This window comes from Papilio machaon, chromosome 28 (genome assembly GCF_912999745.1).
Source record: "Papilio machaon chromosome 28, ilPapMach1.1, whole genome shotgun sequence".
NCBI lineage: Eukaryota > Metazoa > Arthropoda > Insecta > Lepidoptera > Papilionidae > Papilio > Papilio machaon.
The window spans coordinates 1871851-1894138 of NC_060013.1; the positions used below are offsets into that span (position 1 = coordinate 1871851).

General features: G+C 35.7%; 2 protein-coding genes across 2 annotated transcripts; one reads left to right on the forward strand and one right to left on the reverse strand.

Annotated features, from left to right (window-relative positions):
- Positions 1 to 765: 765 nt before the first annotated feature.
- LOC106713094 lies at positions 766 to 9960 on the reverse strand. The gene is made up of 7 exons (XM_045684856.1): positions 9757 to 9960; positions 7799 to 7936; positions 2175 to 7481; positions 1849 to 2061; positions 1541 to 1790; positions 1190 to 1443; positions 766 to 878 (listed from the first exon to the last, which is right to left on the reverse strand). Exons 1-7 carry the CDS (start codon positions 9858 to 9860, stop codon positions 809 to 811), a joined length of 6336 nt encoding a protein of 2111 aa, XP_045540812.1. The 5' UTR covers positions 9861 to 9960; the 3' UTR covers positions 766 to 808.
- Positions 9961 to 12208: 2248 nt separating this feature from the next.
- LOC106713165 (V-type proton ATPase subunit e 2) lies at positions 12209 to 16746 on the forward strand. Its single transcript, XM_014505880.2, has 4 exons — positions 12209 to 12413; positions 12489 to 12536; positions 12918 to 13005; positions 16482 to 16746. The coding sequence occupies exons 1-4, from the start codon at positions 12316 to 12318 to the stop codon at positions 16509 to 16511; spliced, it is 264 nt and encodes an 87-aa protein (XP_014361366.1). The 5' UTR covers positions 12209 to 12315; the 3' UTR covers positions 16512 to 16746.
- Positions 16747 to 22288: the final 5542 nt, after the last annotated feature.

Below are 22288 nucleotides of genomic sequence, written 5' to 3' on the forward strand. Positions count from 1 at the left end.
AATTTTAGTGTATAATGCCATCTGTTATTCTAAAGCGATACTACAAGTCCAACTTTTTGTCAACAGATGGCAATTTGGAGGATGCAGCGCCATCTATTGTTAAAAAGCTGAAGTTTACAAAAAAGCTGAAAACTTGAGAGGTGTCAAGGGACACCCGGATGGAACGAAGTTCCTTTCTATTAATTAGTGAAGGAACCAATGTTTATTCTATGCATAAAAAACTTAAGTCTTCACAAGAAGTACATTTTATTTCTATGAATTTTCGTTATATATTGTCACGTCGTTGTCATGATGAAGTAGCGCTCATTCGTCGTTAACATACTTACTATAGCAAAAAGTGTCGTGACAACTTTTCGTAAGAATTTTTTCCGTCTAGCCCCCTTTCACAACGCGCGATAAGGAACTTCGTTCCAAAATTCTGTTTAAAACATTTTGTTATCTCTGTACTAAGATAATGTGATACCTCGGGCATGAGAAGTTTTATACAGAAATTTTGGTCACAGAAACCAGCGGTAAGAAGGATTACGCGAGACATCTCTAACAATAAAGCATTCGTTATTAACCAGCATTAGGTGGTTTCATAAATCCGCATTTTTTAAATTAGTTAAAAGTTTTATTATCTTAAAGCTAAATTATTAATAAAAACTACACTTGATCCTTATTTTTATATATTTAATGGATATTTCAAAAATGTATTTTCTATTTACGTACAAAAATGACATTTTTTTAATGCTACCCAAAACATTATTGGAAATAAAACACGTCTTAATTAAAATCAGTCCAACAATTTGAATGTTATCGTGTAATGTCATCGACTTTGCGGAGGCCAAAAATGTTCATCATCCTCTGTTTTGTTCTTAAGATGTCTGAAGACTTTCCTGCAATTAAAAATAATTATCATATAAACATTATTTACTACAAATTTAAATTATATATTTTTGTAATTCGGAGGAGCAAAAGGTTCTAAGAAAATCTCACTCTTAAAAAAAACCAGCAAATCTGTGGCCAGCCGTAAAATTTAGTCAATGTGTCGTGTATATAACTTCAAACTTTCGTGGTTTTTACTAATACATATAATGTTCGTAAGAAACGGGATTCTTACCGAAATATCGGGAGCTCAAACAGCCTAATCGTGGTAAGAATCCCGTTTCTTACGAACATTATAATGTGTCGTGTAGTTCAATCTCACCATATCGTCCTCGGCACGTGTCCCCAGTCGTGCGGCACGCGAGCCAGCACGCGGCGCACGTCGGGTGCGGGGGGCGCAACCGTGTCATCACCGGCGGGCGAGCCCCCCGCGCCTGTCGTACCCCCCGCACCCGGTGTCACGTCGCGCACCGTGACGTGACAAGCACGCGGCCACGCCAGCTCTCGAGCGTCCTCTACAACCAGCTCGATGCGCAGCGTCACTTGCCACACGCGCCGCATGTGGAAGTTCGCCACCTGCATTACATTAAACGTTACTTATGACAATGTATTAACAAAACAAAGAACATGGTGACAGTGATCATTCTGGCTATTCATGACTTAAGTCACTCACGTTGAGTAGTATCTTGCCGCAGTGTGTAAGCGTGAAGGCGAGGTGGGCGCGGGCATCGGCCATGAGTCGCGCCCAGCGTGCGGCGGCGCGCCCCACGCCCACGCATCGACGCAGCAGCGCGCCCACGCCGCGCCCCCCGCCGCCGCCGCACCGCACACACTCGTACCGCATCGCCTCGCTCGCCAGCCGCACACTAGCGCACGCCACCGGATCCGACTCTGGAAATACGGAAATTATTATGTAGCGAAACCTTTCAATTTTATTTTTACAAATTTCATCGCACAACTAATCAATGTAATTTTTAAAACTGCGTAATTTTTGTATGGGTAGAATATGTGTTACCTTGATATACTGGCTCTATGGTGATGCTGATAAGGGGTGCGTCGGGGCGTGTGGGGGGCGCGGGGGGCGACAAGTCTGTGACGTCACGCGCCACGCGCACCGTCAGTCGCAGCCGCCGGCGCAACAGCAGGAAACGCCACGCGTCCGGCTCGCACCCCTCACACTCGCACTCCTTACTGCTGAATAAAAGCCAACATAATTAAGCTTTGCCAAGCTATGGTTCATAAAAGCAACGAGAAAATTTACAATACCCAGCATAAAATGTGCCACAATTGTAGCATATCTCACTTACCCCATGAAGGAGAGAGATTCAATCTGGCTCATAACTTCGCTGCAGTCGTCGGTGTCGGTGTGGTCGCTGCGCGCGCCGACAGTCTCCTGCGAGCCCGACACCGTCACCAGGCTCGGCATGTACTCCATCTCCTTCATCCCGTTACTGCTAGTAAAAGACGTCAGCTCCGTGCTGGTGCAATCCTTCAGATCCTTACGCGATATCGTCTCGGTCTTCAGCGTACTACCGGAACTCGATTCTAAATCGTCAACTCGGTGTAGAAGTTTTCCTTTCTCTTCCTCGTTAATTTTGCATACCGTGACGTGCTGTACTATTGTCGTAGTCCGCACTTTAGGTTTGGTATTGTTCAGAATGTTCGATTTAACACATCTCTTTGGCGACTCATTCTTAAACGTCTTATTGAAGGATTTATTTGCTTCCGTCTTATAATTTTCTACGACCCGTCTCGGACTCGAGGACAACTTTTGCATCTTGCTGAGTGGTTTGGGTGTGACGTCGGTGCACACCTTGTACTGGTCGTACTTGGCGCGGTGGTAGTTCCTCTTCTGGGCTCTGTTGGAATCCACGTCGCTCAATTCGAAACTCGATTCAACGTTATCGTTCTCGGCATCGTTCAGTTTGAATATAACTTTGACGGGCGAAGTCCTCGGCGACTTGACGGGTGATTTATTTTTCTTTCCACTGTCAGTTTCCTCGTCTACTAGCGTCAGAGATGAGCTCGCTTGCAGGAGGTCTTTGTTGCATTTCATGGATATCAAAGTGTTAACCTCTGTAGTTGTGATGGGATGTCGATCATTCTGCGTGTCTAAGAAAATTTCTGTACCCCCGATGTTATCCAAGGATTCATCCAAATGTTCAAGTATTGTATTATTATATTGTTTATCTACATGAACATTATTCGTCTCGATATTGTAATGAGTGGAAACTCTTTGAATTTCCATGGCTTCTTTTAATGTCTCTTCTAAAAAGGAGGTCCGTGGCGATGTTTTCAAGTTGTCTTTTCCATGTCCGGATTTGAGTGGCTCTGATTTTGTAGGGGAATATTTGTGTATATCTGTCTTACCCGATGGACATAAAATTACATTATTTAAAGGATTCTTGTGGTCAAATACTAAAACCTGTTTAGGTTTTTTCTCGCCGATGTGCACATGGCAGTCGACATCGGAATCGACTGACGTGGCGACGTCGGTAGCAGTAAGTTCAACATCTTCGTCCTCGTGTCGGCGAGCTAGAATTATGTTGGATTCCGATACGGGACATGAATTAATGTCAATAATATCTATTTGACTAGATGTAATTATGTTCGCCTGCAATTCTTTGTTAACGGACGTGGTAGATTTTCTATTTATCTTCTCAACTCCGGGCACGTGGAAGGGCATCAGATCCGCGGACGGCTTCACCAGATCCTGCATCAGGGACTTGAGACTATCAGGGACATCATTCAAGAAAGTCGGGATGACTTTCGCTTTGCTATCCTTCGATGCAGAGATATCGACAGGAGCAGTCTTTTTTAAGGGACTTGAGTTTGAGTTGCATTTTATTTCATCATTAGATTCGTCGAACTGCAATGTCTTCACGACTTCCCTGCTCACGTGACCTGACTTGCGACGCAGATTAGCCTCTTTATACATAACCTCATCTGTGTCTTCGTCTGTCACATCTTTAGTGTAAAATTCTTCACTCTCGATGCCTTCCATCGCTTCTTGCGACGACTTCGGTACTTCAATATCATTCTGCAGTTTATCACAACTTTCTTTACTGTCGCTAGTTACTATGTCAGTTTTTTCTTGCGTTTCAAAGGGAACATCGATAATTTCTTTTGATGATTTACTTGAATCAAGCTCCGGTTGGTTGGTTATAGTTTTATCTGTGAAATCCGTCAACATTTCTAGAAGTTCTTTAGTATCATCGGCCTCTTTTAGCCACTTGTCCTCGGCATCGATTTCGTTGTTGACTTCTTTCATACTATTTTCATCACTTTTGTTATCAGAATTAGAACTTACAATCTTCTCTTTATTTTGTGGTTCATTCTCTTGTTCATAAGTCAAACTTAATGGCGGTCGATGAATATTTTCTGCTTGTATTATGCAGCTTCGAATTTCTTTCTGATTTGCATCATAACTCGGTTGCTTGGTCAGGTCTTCCTTTAAAGCAGGAGTCTTCTCTGCTTCCTCTGATGTGCACTCGATCGATTTTGTCAACTCTACTTTTGGTTCGTCTGTAATACGATCTTGGGCGAGTTTTTCTAAGGCGAGTTCAGATTCTAGACCTACCATTACATTTTTATCATCCATCCCATCGACTGACATGTTTAAAGATTCACCTGACATGTTCAATAGTTCAGCTAGTATTGATGTTTTATGGTTTTGTTTTGATGGCGGGACATCTGTCGTTTTTGTGTCATCTCTATAATGTGACACATCGTGTATCAACAAACTTACTTCGCTTTCTTTGCCCGCGTTTGACTTTCTCGATGTATTTTCTTCATATGTATTCATAGTTCTATCGTTATTGACATCACCCTGTTCGGTTTTTAATCCTTGTTGCTTAGAAACATTATGTGTTGTTGCAGCTTGATATACGAACACGTCTTTATGTTTATGCTCTGGGATTGATTTGAGACTATGCGTTTCTATTTTTTGATCAACGGAATCAATGTAATTCATAGATTTAAGTAAAGTCTCATCTTGTTCGGAAAGAGGCTTTGTGTGGTCGTGGTACATGTTATCGATGGACATATCTTTGTTCACGTTATTGGTTTCGACTATACTTTTCTGTAATTCCTCCTTAGCTTGTTGTATTGTTCTTGATGCTATTGAATTTCTGTATATCCTTCTATCGTCAATTTGATTTTTATTACTAAGAGTAGTTTCTGTTGGCGCTGGGATATCCGCATATGAGATGTTTGACGGCACATTTTCTTCAGATTTTGTCAGCATACCTTCGCTCGCTGATACAGACGACAATGCATCACTGTTTACGTTTTCATATATTAGTAATGTATTGTCTCTATTAGATTTTATTTCATTTAATAAAATATTTGTTGGAATAACACGAGTGACAGATATGTCACCCATTTCATCGTTATCGAAAACTATAGTGCCCCTTCTACAAATACTTTTACGTGTAACTTCACCAGGTTGTAATACTTGAGTCATGGACATATCAGCATAACTTTTGGATTGTTCCACTCTTACTGAAGGTTCCTGAACTATGTCATGTCTGTCTGAATACTGACAAAGACTCTTTCTGGATATTTGTTCAGATGTTGTTATATTTTTGAGATCGTTAGTGCTGTTGATCTTATTTATATTGTTTGGCACCACCTCAGCAGGTTCGTGTGTAGAAACTATTTCTTTTTGTGCTAAAATTTCTTTCTGTTGTAAAATTATCTTTGATGGTAGAGCTTGTGTCATTGATATATCGGAATTAATGACATCGTCACATATTTGTGTTTCGGTGACAGGATTATCGACAAGTAAAATATCATTGGGAACTGATTCAGTTATTGACATATTGGTGATAAAGTTATCACTTTTACATGATAGTCTTCCAACTCTTTTTTGCGTGTTATCACCGTTGGTATCATTGTTTGGTATAACATTTAAAGATAACATTAAAGTTTCGGACATGTTAGAATGATCTTGAAAACCTTTTTTGTCACCTAATATTGTGTTACTTTGTAATTTTACATTTTCTTTAGTAGCGCTGATAATTTCTGATACATTTTGTACATCTGCATTTTCATTTGGAATATTATTTTTAATTATGTCAGAAATAAGTATATTTGATGGTAAAACTCTAGTTATTGAAATGTCAGCTTTATCATTGTCAAAAACGATTGTATTCCTTTTATTAGATCTGTTCGATTTATTTGGTAACAGAATATTGTGTGGAATAGCTTGTGTAAAAGATAAGTCGAAATCACTTTGAGATGTTGCTACAGATTTGCTAGTAGCGATAGATTTATTAAGCAATAATAAGTTCGTGGGCACAGCTTGGGTTATTGAAATATTATCTACATCGTAAAGAACAGTTTTATTTTGTGGGACAATTTTACTTGCCGCTAGAACATTAGAGGGCAACGCTTGAGTCATAGATAAATCTCCATTATCATTTTCAAAGACAATCGTTTTTCTTTTTTCTTTTTCTAAAAGGATGTTTGTAATAATAGCTTGCGTTACAGAAATATTAGCAATATCACTGCTATCATAAATTATGGTTTTACGTAAATTTGACAAATCACTTTTGTTGGTTTGAAAATTGATTTCGTTATGTCTTTGTTGCTGTTCATTACTCGTTGTAATATTGTTCCCAACTGAGGTCACACCGGATGCTGCGGGTACATCAATAAAATTAGGCAGATCATCATTTAAATTAAGATCAATCGTTTTTCTTTGTGGAGGTCGTTCGGATATCTCATTAGGCAATAAAGTTTTGTTAAAATCATTTTCTTCTCGATTATGGTCAAAAGGATTTTTATGTTCCGATTGAATGGTTAATCTTTTCCCATCAAACACTAATACTTGATCGGGTACTTCATTTATAGCAAAATTAACACTTTCTTTAGGAGCTACATAAGGATTAACAACTATGTTCTCTTTATCTAATGTCCAATCGTCGTCCATATTAGATTTCCTATCGTTTTTTGTTGATTTGTAATTGTGCAATACTTCTTCGACTTGCGGATTGTGTACAGTATCTGTTATTGACATGTCAAACTCTTCGCTCCTCAACCCAATCGGATTCGTATTAATATCAAATTCAATCTGTTCCGAAACATCGGTCATTGTACCAAAAGGTCGATTTGAATTGGTTCGAGGTATTAACAGATCCTTTTCTATTTCATCTAAATCGTAACATTTATTTTGTGCTGCGCCAACCGGCTCTAGAGATGAGAAATTAATATTAATCTTATTGGACATCTCGCCCAGCGTTGGATTTGTGAGATCATCTACAAAGATCTTACTCTTGTGATCTGTAAGGGAACTTAATTCAAAATTAGTTTGTGGAGCTGCAAGTTTTTTCTCATCAAAGTCTCTTTCAAGTGCTGCAAACTGTTGAGTTAAATTTCCTCGTAAAGACATGTTCAATTCCTGTGCTATAGGATTGTTTGATGTTATAACGCTACCAAAATTATAAAATTCTTCTTCTTGGAATTGCTGATCAAATATCCTCTTGCCCAAATGTCCTACCGTTTGTTTTGGTGGATTCTTTGCAGAGTCATTAAATGATGACTCCATTGATTTATTTTGCTCTACGTAAATAGTCTTCCATGTGTTTGTTGCTTCATCAGTTATAAATTCTCTGAAAGAATAATATCCTATTTTTATATATCTATGTAACAGTATCTATATAAATGGTAAACAATTTTAATTTAATAAAACTAAAAAATCTGACTTCAACCTTTAACACTTGGGGTTAAAATACTAATCAAATGACACCTCATTTGCTAAAATTGGTTTAGTTATTTAACAGTGGTAGACGCCAGCAACAACATCAGTTGCATGAATTGGTCGACTCGCCAGGTGAAATACCACGACATTTTACATAAACCAATGTAAAAATTTTGTTACATTCGGGTAAAAAATTAAGATATTTTTTTAAATTAAAAAAATACGCACGCTACTCCGGTGCGACGCGAAAAGCTGACGCGTCGGCTCTTGGTGGTGTCGGGAGGCGTGGCCACATTGAGCTCCAGCTCTGTCAGTGGAGTGCGCGGTGCTCGTTGGCTCTTCAGTATGGAAGATCTTCGCTTTCTACTGAAATTAAATAATAAAATAATGAATAAAAAAACAACATTTTAAATGAAAGATCAGTTTCCATACTTATTAGTGGTGACCCACCCATTGGTTGAAATTCAACCATAATTCATAATCAAAGCATTTTTTATAAAAACTAGTTGCAACCCGCCACTCAGTCTTCACAGAATCTGTAGCCTATCTAAAGAAGTAGGAAAAACTTAATGGATTATGTGTATTTACGCCATATTTCAATGATCCATTGAAATGTTCTGGAGATACACAATAACAGTCTTTCCATCTAGAAACATTCTCATTTATAATATTAGTAAGATAGATTTTAGCCGCTCTTCAAATTAACTTTATACATGACAAATTTCATGTTCAATCCATTTGTGCAATTTCTTTAAAAATATGAACCCCTCAGATGTTTCCATTTAAATATTATGATTTATTTATTTATTTATTTCATGTAAAATATAAGCAATAAATCCAGCAGATATTGACTACTACAACATTCTCTGTACACATAACAATCAATAAACAAATAAATAAAAAAAATCAATTACAATTTCATACACATTTTTTTAAAATGATAGTAGTACCAAGTAGTTAAACATGGCACCGGCTTGAGCTGTCTCAAATTAATAAAAAAAATTGCACAACAACTTTGAGTTTTGTCAGCTTCGTTCTACAATCATTGGACCAATGGACAAGAGAAATTAAGAAAAATATGTAACGAAACAATAGTTGTGTGTGAAGTCATAACAAAAGAGTGTAAAAGTTAAAATAATTGTATGAAAAACGTCGGAAATTTTGGAAGGCAGTTATTAAAAGTGAAGTATTTGACTGAGGGATGTCTTTAATTTTATTATAATTATGAAATAAAAACTTACGAGGCCGTGGCATCTAATCCGTTGCCGTGGGTATCATCCATGATTACGGTTTATTTTTAATTTTCTCGTTTCATTCACTTCAAGTGACCATTAGTTTATCTCTCTCAAATAAGAAAATTCAATCGACACAAATAATAAACACTAAACCATCATAACAATAAATTGTTAGGGTAAGGAAAAGGAAACAAACAAGTTGAAGATTAACGAATTATTTTTTGAATTGACTTGACATTTGTTTATTTTTGACGCAAATCAATGTTGCCATTAGATTTGTCTATGATTCGGTTTTTTTTTAAATTGTATTTTTAAGGCATTTTATTATTTTACTTTGGTTGTAAATAATAAAAATAAGAGCAAACCAAAAAATATTATTCAGTTTAATTTAACAGAGACTTCTAACGAGTTCAACAATTACTATCCCCATTTACAATGTATCATGTAATTACGTTATCAAATATAAATAAAGAGATTTACTGCCAGTAGTTAAAGTAAATTGTATCTTAACAAGGCTTTTTCATAAACTCAGAACAGAGGGATTAGAAATTCAATAAGGGAGCACAAAAGCCTCAATAATTAGTGAAATTGTAAGAAAATACATAAATTTATTTCTTCAGATTGTTAACTATGTTTATAATGTTCATTACGGACCACAGAAATTTGTTATTTATAGCAAGATTACCATTGATGTTTGCCACTTAGCCATTGGACTATAAATGTGACCAACAATTCTATTTTTTCTGTACTGTATCTATGTGTTACATTTGATATTTCCATAAGCCTATCTTCATATTGCGGATGTCCCTGCACGTCGTTGATCACCTTTGTGATCCTGCCGCCCGTTTGTCCCCTTCTCTTATTAAAAAAAAGCTTTGATTATTGTGTACGTTTTGAAGTGAGACCCCTCAGTGAACTTTTGTTCTATTTTTGTATGTTAAGGCAACTTACAGAACATATCCGGTGATAACAGTTGTAGTGGTGAGCAAGAGTATAGTACATACTCCGATCCAGCTGTTAGTGATGGCACAGCATACGTCTGGTGGTCCAGTCATTGGTAGCTGAACCACGTGGGCTCCGTGCAAGCCTACATCTCTGAAATTTAATATAAAACTTATAATTTTTCTATCATTTTTATTGTTTATCACTGTAATTTATCACTGATCGTTTTGCATTGTCACTAATGCCACTTTGGCAGAAGAAAAAGATGTTTCATACGGCCAGTGAGTGTTTTTATTTACAGTTTAATTCCAAACAAGTTGGTAATTTAAAAATATCAAAAGACTCGGCTGATATATGCACAATAACTTGTTGTAGAAATGAAATTAATTTAACTACTATCTGTTCAAAATGATCGTCTGCTTAACCATCATTTGGGGAGTCTCTTCAGCGTGTAACATTACCAGATTCTGATGATTACAAAATCCAAGCATAAGTTTAAGTTTTAACCATAATTAAATATCATAAATTATTATAATAAGCAAGAATACGTGTGTATACGATCTGGAACCTAACGTAAAAGCTTAGAAACAAAAGCACGAATATCATTACCCGCCTTTGAGGCCAGCGGGTAAAAAAATAATAACTCAGTCGATTGATCAATTATTTTTATTATGTTAAAATACTCGTACAAGAAAATTAATTAAAAATTATAACAAAAACGGAATGAAATTATTTGGTGTCCATTTCACATGTGCTGGTGACGTCAGAGTTTGAGGAGCGAGTATAGCTCGATACGGTTGTATCCGAAGCGTGGCTACATTGTCTGCAATGAAAACGATATAGAAAACTTTTAAGAGAAGAAAGCGGAATTATAAGCCCTTTACTAGAATGATCGTAAAAATGAGAAGTTAACATAAAAAATAGAGATTTTGGAAATTGTACGTTTCCCCCGACGAAACACAAGAGTACAATTATCTCTAATCTCTCATCATCGTCAGCTCACTATATCTCCCCGCCGAGGGGCTCGGAGCATACCCCAAGTTAGGGGTGACTAGGCCATAGTTAACCACGATGGCACAGTGCGGGTTGGTTGACTTCACACATATCATTAAATTTCTTCTCAGATAGGTGTGCTGGTTGCACAGTCGGATAAATGTACATATGTAAATCGAAAATCACATTGGTACATGGCGGGATTCGAACCCAGGACCTGCAGATTACAAGTCAAGTGCTTAACCCCTGAGCCACCGACGATCTCCATTAATCCCATCCCCATGGGGTAATCCCCATATTCCCTGCAACGAGTTCGTGCTTTTCTAGAAGTTACTTAATTTTGGAATGGATATTTTTGTTTAAAATAAAGTAGTTAAAACTGATAGCAGTTGATTTAAATTAGTGCCACATTAATTTACCATAGACATTATTCTCCATTCAAGCGATACTAATGCATTCTCATATCTACAAGTTATTCGATACGAATAAATATCCTTAGGATTGTAAGCTCCATAACCTTTTGCAACATTTGCTCCTCGAATATGTTACGTGCCTCTTCTTTCCTCTACGACATCGCTTATATTCTTTATTGGCTCCATTACACATACATTCTTCTTTATCATAATCTTTCTCTTCAAGTCGGCGTTGAAGACGTTGTCTATAGATGTCGCGCGAGTCTTTGGGGGTCACCCTCCATACATTTCTGTTTTTAGTAAGTTGGCATTTCTGAAAAATTCATTTCATTGTGCATTACATGTAGACATTGCGAAACGATTTACTTAATTATTTTTTTCTGTTATTACATCACAGGCCAAAAAATATTTAGATAGCATAAACAGTGTGATGTATATGAAATGAACCATTATTAACCTGTTTACTTTTTCGTATTTTACTGTTGATTTTTTTATATCTACGACTTTTCAATTGCCTAAAAAGCTGCATATGAGAAAAGATGAAAGTAGAACTAAATGTTCGATTTTTATGAATTTTTACGTTTCATGATTTGGTCTGCGACATTACTTCTAGTCAAATATAATGACACAATGTCACAGAGAATAATGTCTGACTTATATAACTGGGCCAAAGGAACATTTTGATCACCTTATAGAAATTCTAATATTACTTAAAAAATTACAATAAGCTTTAATGTACCGTCTCTTTCAGAGTTATTTTTAGAGTAACATTTATTCATTTTTATTTAACTAATATAAAATAATAACACCACAAATATAAAAGAGTACGTATGTATGAATTTGAACATTGTAATATTTTAGACCTACCTACGTTAAAGTTTTTTCCTCTTTTTTGGATTAATGGATGTTAGTTTATGCAAGTATTTTTTTGCTTCATATAATTATTAATACGTTATAAGTTTTAATACATTTTACATTTTTGAAAATACATTAAAGACTTGTCTCTACGTTTTAAGAAATTTGGAAATAACCGAACGTAATTGTCATATGACTGAAGACGTACTGAGCTACCAACATTATAAACAAGTCCTCCATTTTTTGAGGCAGCTGATATTTGTTTTAAAGTTTGTTCTTACAAATTTTATTCGATAACTGTTCCAAAATGGGTGCTTCTTTTCTTCCCATCACCATTTTCACCGTTTTGTGGGGCATAGTGGGTATCGTGTGTCCTATTTTCGCCCCCAAAGGGCCTAATAGAGGGTAAGTAGTTCTTGACTCCTGACAATGAATTATTTTCTTGTAGTTTTTCCTTAATTTAATGTTTCTAAATTCCAGAATCATCCAAGTGGTGTTAATGTTAACAGCTGCATCGTGTTGGTTGTTGTAAGTATAACTTATCAATTGCATATTTTCACATTAATCACCTATGAAGTTACTAATCAGTGATTGCAAGTTGGGTTGTGATCTCATAGTGTTTTCCCAACAAAGTGTCAATCAATGAAACGACATTTGGCGACATGATAGCTTTTATACTTTATACTACTCTTAAAAGAATGTCCTTATCCCAATCTGTGATGTCAGTACACCAGGTTTTCATAAAAAAATATATGCAAGGCCAGTAAGCAAATATTTAACACGTTTGACAAAAAGATTGTTTTGTCATTGTTAATATTTATTGCCATTCTACCTTTGTCAATCTACTGGAGAATTATGTTAATTGGATCATTTAGAAATGTGCTTTAAGATGTGTCTCTGTATTTCCAGCTGGCTGTGTGCGTACATGGCACAGATGAACCCCCTCATTGGGCCTAGACTAACCAATGACACATTGATCTGGATCGCTCACACCTGGGTAAGTTAAACCATACTTGACCTTAACTAGAGTAAGAAAAATGAAAAAGTTTGGTGGGTCGGAACACCACATGAGCTGCGTAAGCACCTAGCAAGTAGCCTATGTGGACTTACAGGCTAAGTCATACACCTGTGCTAAATTTCATCAAGATATGTTGACCCGTTCCGGAGTTACCTTCAAACAAACATCCATCCATCCATTTAAACATTTGCATTTATAATATAAGTAAGATTTCATCCGCTAACTTGTTTTACATTTGAACTGTAATCCACATGAAACAAACCTTGTCTTGTTTTTTTAAGGGAATTTTCAACAAAAAACCATCTGAAATACCTTCCCTGTTAATTCTTATGAATGAATGAATGAATGTTACTTCTTATAATACTTATATTAAAAATGTTGGATGGATGTATGTTTGTTAAATTTGCAGTACAGCTGCACGGATCTCACTGGAATTTTCTATTGATATAGTTTAACTAAGTTTTTACTTGATTCCGCAAGGACAGAGTCGCGGGCGACAGCTAGTATTACGATTTTATTTTAATTCCTTAATTCATTTGATGTGTGTGTGCCTGAGGCTAAATTATACTACTGTTCTTCGTCCAGCCCTTTTTCAGCAGATTCAGCTGAGGAAGCAGGGGAGATATCCTCTACTGTTAAAGTGTTTGGAGATGTTTATAGACACAGATCACTATACCATGTTAGCAAAAACCGCACATAGTTTGCCACCTTATACTATACCAAATATCTTAAAAGTATTTGAGATTCTTAATAGATTGCTTCTCTTGCATATTTAAGTTGAATATTTTCTTTGCTCTTATCAACGCCATCTGTTGATAATATTGCCATGAAAAATATACATTTTTTTTAAATAATAGCTTTAATATTAGTTTATCAGGTTTTTTGCTGATATGAAATTAAATTTAACTGTGAATATTAATTAACAATAATACAATTTAAATTTTACATAAAGTTGATGGTTCTTAAGTTAAAACAATGAACTAGCAACAAAAATAATTTCAAAAACTAATAAACACCTGATTTAATAAAAATTAACAAGACGTAGTTGTAACAAGGAAAAAATTAAACAAATAACCTCCGCTTAATTAAAAAAAAAAACCGCGACTGGCTGAGGCTCTATTAAGTGAAATAGCGCCATCTATTGTCTGCGTTTTAAAACAAAGATTTTAAAGTTTTTAATTCAAACTGAATAGACTGTCATGTTATATGTAACACTTGCTTATTTTAGAATATAAATTCAAAAACAATAAAAAAAAAGATTCAGCAAAAAAAAGTTATGGCGAATGATATTAGAACTCTTTGCTTTCACTTTTTTTTAATTTTATCTCTCACGGCCACTATAAGTGTTTTGTGTCAATGGGTTATACCCTTTGACACTCCGGAGAAGAAGAAGCAAATGACACCTTACTCGTAATCAGTTCATTCGTTTAGGCTCTAGGCCATTACAATGGAATTTACATACAAACCAACATACATGAAAATCAAACTTACTTAAGCTCGAAAAACATTACCCTCTGGCAGTCGGGTAAAATCTATACTAATACAATAAAGCGTAAATATATACTTCTTTATAACGAAGGATCATAGCAATCGTGGCATAATTTTGAATATTTTTTTTTTTTAATAAAACGTCCTTTACCTACGACACGCTTATCACTATATATTTTTACGCCATTAACCTTAGGGAGGGGAGTGAGGAAATTGAAAAAATTGTTATGCGCGAAAGGGACAAAAATTGCAAACCAATAGCAGCAAAGATGAATCGTTGCCATGGTAACGGTAATTCTCAGCCAATGGCGAAGACCTTCGTTCTCATATGAGCATTTGAATTTTGACATTAGCAATTGAAAGTTGTACCAATGTAAATAATAAAACAAAATGTTTCTGTGTAACAAAATATAAAAACTTGAGAGGTGTGTTGGGACACCCGGATGGAATGAAGTTCCTTTCAATTAATTAATGAAGGAACCAATGTTTATTCTATGAATAAAAAACTTAAGTCTTCACAAGAAGTACACTTTATTTCTATGAATTTTCGTTATATATTGTCACGTCGTTGCCATGGTGAAGTAGCGCTCATTCGTCGTTAACATACTTACTATAGCAAAAAGTGTCGTGACAACTTTTCGTAAGAATTTTTTCCGACTAGCCCCCTTTCACAACGCGCGATAAGGAACTTCGTTCCAAATGGACTGAAGTAATATATAAATATGTATTTATGATACTTTTAACACTGAAGGAACAATAATTATAAGAAATACGTGAAGTTTAATACTGCACTAGTATCCAAGGCTACACCAGCCGTGGCGTCTGAGGACTAAATAATCATTTCTGCCAACACGTGCCGTCTATTTTTGTACCACTTTCATGTGACCATTCGTTTTGTGAGTCACCATGATTTTGTTTCGTCTAGGATAATGTTTTTTTTATATCACGATTTTTATAAAACAATGAGGTGTCGGCTTTGGCTTTATTTATTAACTTTGCCAGCGTGGAATTAATAAAAAGGACAGAAAAAAATAGCCGAATAATTATATTTCCATTAAAAGTCCCGTCAAAATATGTCCAGTCGTTCCGAGATTACCTGAAACAAATGTGGATATGAATAACTCTTATTACAACAGTATTAGGACGTTAGTATCTTCAGTGCGTATCCTTGACACGGCTACCTTGATCCTCGCGAGCCCCGCGCTATATTTAATCTATTAGCTCTCTCTAAATTGTAACTACGTTGGCGCGAGAATCGCTCGCTATGTATGTGCCAAACTACTTATATATACAAATGATAATATTTATTTGATTACTGGCTTTTACCCGCGATTTCGACCTCGCGGAATTAAAAAAAAAAATCTTATTAAGTTACCACTTTGTTCAAGTATCATCGAGAGACGTTTAGTCGTTCTAGAGATACCTTCTAACATCTATCTAAACATTCGCATTTATAATATTAATATTAGAATAATATTATGATAGAATATTTGGCATTTATACATATAAGTAAAATATGTGTCCGCAAGACCGCGTCTGTTCCGGATATCCTTGGAACGGCTGAACTACTTACCACTAGACTTTGACGGAAAGGTAGTTGCACGCGGAAATAAATTATATAAAAGCAGACTATGAGGCGGTTTTTTTTTTAATTTTATGTTGAAGAAATCGTGGACGACAATTAATATTGTATATGCTCATAGGTTTACCCAAGTTATTACAAAGAATCTATGTCTATATATATAAAAGAAAGTCGTGTTAGTTACACTATTTATAACTCAAGAACGGCTGAATCGATTTCACTGAAAATTGGTGGGCAGGTAGCTTAGAACCAGGAAACGGACATAGGATAATTTTTACCCTGTTTTCTATTTTTTATTCCGCGCGGACGGAGTCGCGGGTAAAAGCTAGTGTAAGATAAATCTTTGACCAAACAATCCATTGACTTATGTGACTTTTTTTTTCAGGGCAACCCGTTAGAAGCTGGCACCAAGTAAGGAAGAAGTGGTAGAGTTGAAAAACCCAATAAAATTTAAATGTTTCTAACATGAATGTTGTTAAATATAAATTTTAATGTTAAGACTATATCATTGACCTCTATAAATATATGCTGGTTAGGTCACTGCTCGAAAATGACAGTTCTTGCTTCGTAACTTAAACTGCCAGTTGAAGCTACTATCGGTTTATTAGTTTCCATCATCACCACCAATCGCTACAATCGGCACCAAAATGGCGAAAATCAATTAGGTACAAAATGTCATGCCTTATAGCCTATTCAGTGTAATATAGAGGTCATTGGACTACAATATGAAATGATAATGTTTTATTAGCAGGGACAAAGGCACACTTCTTTGTACAGCCACAAAATATCGCCGAGTTAATCCACTTTAGTTCGTATAATATGTATTTTTCTTTTTAAGGTGCTAATTTTGTTTTTAATAATTGGACTTGTAAGCGTTTATTAAAAAAAACATTTAACACATATAAAATGTTTAAACTTTAAAAGTTAATCATTCCATACAGTACGAATATTTATTCGAGTTACAAAGCGTTTTTACATTAAGTGTAATTATTTATTATCTGTGTAAACTGTATTGAATTTTAGATAATTTGCTTGAATAAAATAATAGTCATTACCACATGTTGTTTTTTTCTTATTTTGTTCCATGTCTGAGAAAAATCAAAAACGTTGTTTACGTCAAGAATGACGTTTACGGATAACGCCTAGGCAGAGGTGCGAAACATTTTGTGCCTTTTAAGAAAACTAAAAAATATCCCAACTAATGATAAAATAGGGTTCCCAAACAACATGCCGCTTCACCTTCCTTTTCCATCATCCTCTTTTGCTCAAAACGGCGACAAAACATGTGTAACTTTTTTTACTGTAAGGATCTAAAGACAGTAGTGGTCAGACCAGTCAAATTATCTGTTAAGTAACGGGCGTCCGCAATATATCTGATCGACACACTACAGTGGGCTATCATCAATTATGTCAAAATTTTGTCGATGAAGATGGCCATCATAAATATTCGTACTAGGCCCACAGAAGTAGCTGGATGTTAGAATACAACAGCTATACTTCCACACCAGGTTATTTCGACACATTTGACAGCTTGTCAAATGTAAGTCATTTGGTTATGTATTTTTATTTAGTTTGTTACGCAAGCTTTGAAAATGTTTGACCTACACTGGTGCTGCGACCTTGCGCGCTCGCATCCAATGCGTGATGAGTGGAATTGTTGGAGCGACGCCAGAGGGCGCGCGTATGGGCACGCGATCCAACTCCCGTCCTTTCTTATATAAGTCAATGTACGTACTATTTTAAAAGTCCATTGTTGCTTGAGGCTAGATTAATTCATTGTAACTAATTATTACATTGTTATTTAGGAATATGTCTTTATACTCGACAGATGTATGGATATTTGTTACAAGGTATCTCCAGAACGATTCATCGGATCTTGCTTTATATATGTTTTATATTTTTCTTTTTATTTATTTAATCTTTGACTTTTTAATTACACTAGAATTTTTAAATTTATACAGACGGAGGCATTATAAGTAAGCGGGCCGCTGTCCGGTATCGTATGTATTATGGAATATGTAATATATGGCACCTGATAAGACGCTATCTGAGACGTGTTGGAAAAACTTCATGATAACGGCATTAGGCAACAAGGTCAATTACAACTATTGTTGGAGTTTTAATAATTTAAACACCAGGGAACACCAAGTTATTTGATTCGAGAGTCGCTTTATTTCTTGACTAAAACTGTCTTTACATATGTCTTCTTAATCTAATGGCTTCTTGCAAAATTGATTAGTTATTTGAAGTAGTGACTGCTGACTACTACGTCAAATACTGGAGATTTAATTAAACAGCTCTAAAAAAAGCAAACTGAAAAAACAGCAATCGTTAGGTACACATGAAACTGTTTCCTTGTATGGAAGTTGTTCTTATGTAACTTGCGGGCCGTGGCTTGTTTAACCCTGCTGCTGCCTGCTATGTATAAATAACTTCAGTATCATTATTATTTTACTTTGACTACGTGCTATTTAAACTTATGTTAAATAACGACATTTAATCGAAAAAAAAAGCATTGTAACTTCAATTTCAGATTAATCGAAGTAGGTACTTCTTGCAGATGTCTATGGGCAGCGGTCTCTTCGACATTTTAGCGAAATCAGCTTTGTCACCGTTTATTATAAAAAACGATTATTGTAACACGAAGTATGTAATGTATCGAGATATAATATAAAGCATTGTTTAGACTACTTACAATCTACAAGGCCCACGTGTCACGTGAAACGGTGTGTCGTTACTGAGTGTCAGTTGGTAACGATTATGGTTTCCTACAATTGAAAGTGTAAACACCGCTGTTCAGCCGTCATTATTTTTTTATTGGGTTTCACACCTGCTACTTGTGATTTATTATTAGCAATAATGAAATGTAATAATGAAAGCAATTTGAATAACTAACATTGTATTCCTTACGAAAACAAATGAAGTTGATGGTTTTCATGTGCAGCATAGAAATATTTTTTTACGTGTGGAAAATGTCCACACATATACGTCCTCGCGGAGGCAAGTGTGGCTAAAACCTTAACTGTGTTCCACCTATGCATGTTAGGGATGATCTGAGAAATCTTTCATATACATCCGTAGCCCCATGTGCGACAGCCGATTTCAATCAACAATACGTGATAGAAGCAGACGCCGAGGCAGCTACGTCTAGTGAAGACCAGATCCTACCAGAGACTGCCCAAAGCTTCTGGCACAAAGGTCACTCAACCAAAAGCAACAGAAAACTTAGATTCCATTGGCACTAAAATAAGTGCATGGCGCCATTATAAGTTTAATCTATATATATAAAAGAAAGTCGTGTTAGTTACACTATTTATAACTCAAGAACGGCTGAATTGATTTGACTGAAAATTGGTGGGCAGGTAGCTTAGAACCAGGAAACGGACATAGGATAGTTTTTATCCCGTTTTCTATTTTTTACCCGCGCGGACGGGGTCGAGGGTAAAAGCTAGTAATTATCTAAGGAAAAAATGTTAACATTATGGAAGTACAAAGCGATTATATAAATTAAGCGCCATAGTAAAATTTTATCGCACGTCATCGTTACGTAAATCTTTGCGTGGCACGGAAAATGTGCGGAGCTGTTTCCTTCAGTGGATCAATACAGCGGATTCGTTACGTATTCCGGACTTGCGGGTTTCGGCTCTCTGCGACTGTTACATAACACGATACTTATTGTTCAATTTAATGATGTAGATCATGTAAATTGAAATTGGTTCTAATATATTTTGAGCATCATTTACGTGTCATTAATTTCGAATACATTTATGTCATATTAATTTTCTAACCTTATTTTTTAGGTACTTATATGAAATCAAAGATCTTTCACTAGCAAATATGGTATATCCTTTTAGGATACTGTGAAGAATATTACGAATTCGAAACTATTTATGACATGACAGATTCTATACGTTACGCTATTATAAATATCTACCTATAAAAGATAATAGTATCAGTTAGGTTATGTAATTGTCGGGCAGCATTGTCCGGCGCCGTGTGGTTGGCAGCCCTGCTCAATCGATGCCAGACGGCAGAGGTCGCGACCTGGATTATTATATTGATAATAGAATTTAATTTTTCTCGAAACTACTGTTTGTTAACTAAGGTTTTTGTAAAATACCTTATTTAATTATCATATTTTACCTATCGCATATTATTCTTGCCTACAATATAGTTCTAACGATCCAAGCTGATGCTCTGGATGATCCTTGTTAAGTTACTGATAGGTTAAGAGATTACACTTATTTATTTTACAAATTAATTATATTCGAATAATATAAATTGGCTCAGGTGACAAAGCAGTAAGTAAGCACATAGAGGGTTGGTGCCAAAAAGGCACAAGCCATTTCCTCGATCGCGTAAAACAATTTTAAAGTTTTTCAAGTACTGTCGACTTGCGTCCTGGAAACCTGCCAGGTGACTGGCGTCTAGACGTTCTCCTGCAGTTTCACGTAACATAGACATGGTCCTCAAAATCAATGTCATTATTTCTAACTACTGCATTAATTTCAAAGCAGCAATTTCTTAATTATAAGGTAGCCATTTTATCGTATTCAATTTTATTACCCGTCTGACAAGGTTTTTTCGCGCGTATGTGAGGATGTTTTTGCCAGCATATGGTTTGTATGTTGTTAATTCCATTGTGACCTCCTTGTAGATAAGTAACTGATCCGATTTTGTGTAGTGAAGTGTTACGTATTCCGTCGTTTCTTGTTTTTTTTTTTTTTAATATATTTCTTTTTCTGTAGTTCTTATTTGTTTAAGTATTTTATTCAGAAAACCACAGCTGAATTTCTATATTCAAACCCGCATTCTGCACACTTATCTCGACCGGATTAGATAACCAGATTTAGTCGATTTGTTAAGACCAGTATCAGCCAATTTTAACTGGTTGAATGATAAGTCGTCATGTGCGTCTGCATACTGAAAATTATTTTCAAAGCATAACAAAAAAAAAAAAAAAATCCACAGGGAAATGGACAGCCTTATCCCACTTTATGTTGGGGCGCACCAGGTTATCGTGCTCCAGATCGATATATAAATCATTTAAGTTGTCACTCCCTTCATAATCATGTCACCTTCCACGCAATACATCTTTTCCTTGGCCTACCCATACCGATATACTCCTAAATATTATACTCGCAAATTCATACTTAAAATTATAAACAAAAAAATATAACACTAAATATTATGACGGCTGATATAGATGTATGAAAGAGTACATATTGTGCAGAACCTCCATAAGGTAAGGGGGCAGGGTAACAGTAAGTTCAGTATACACATACACAGTATGTATATTATCTAACAAATTCAGCACAAAGATTATAAAGATGTATAACCTACTTTGTGCTATAGAAAGAAGAAAACTTTAGACAACAAAACAATAATTATTGACATTTTCCGTTATATTTTTACGACAAACATTTTATTATTTGAGTCGATATCCACAATAACGGAGTTTGTGCAAAGCCAAAGAATGAATCAATTAGGTTGAGGTTATTGCTCCGAGCATGGTTGACGCATGGGCAACTGGATTACACCGACTTTGTCAAGAAAGCAGTCTGTTTTCATGCACAATGAGGCATATTCAACGTGTTCTATCTATGAGGTCTTTTATAAAGAAATTGAAAGGTCAAACTTTGCTGGTAATTGTAATTGTAGTTTGGTTATTTTAATTTAGATTCTTTTAAGTTATACAAAAAGATTTTTTGAATTTCGTAAAACCTCGAGAACTGATATTTATAAATTGATGACGATATGAACATAACAAGTCATAAGTTACCGTAACAGAGTGGATTAGCAACCTTTATTACGAACCATTTCATTGCCCCAAATCGAGGTCCGTGGTTTCTCTCTACCCCTCTGGGTTACGAGCTTAAATAGTGTTGCTATTTCATCGAAGAATAAGAAATCGTCAAGGTTTCGGTTATAAATAAACCAAGCATATCCGAAAACAGATTTAGGTTTTGTTGAAATACGAAAGAACTTTATTTGAGAATCTAAACCCAGACCTAATTTTCAGTAGCATAATAACTTACGTAACCCGTTATCTGCAATTTATTCAGGATATAGTAAATAAAGTGACGTAATACCAAAGTGAGACGTCCCGCCATTGATAGACGGTCTGGTGACGTCATCGGGCTGCCGAGTTGCGCACTGCGGTACTGCTCCAATGACTTAATTTTATACCTA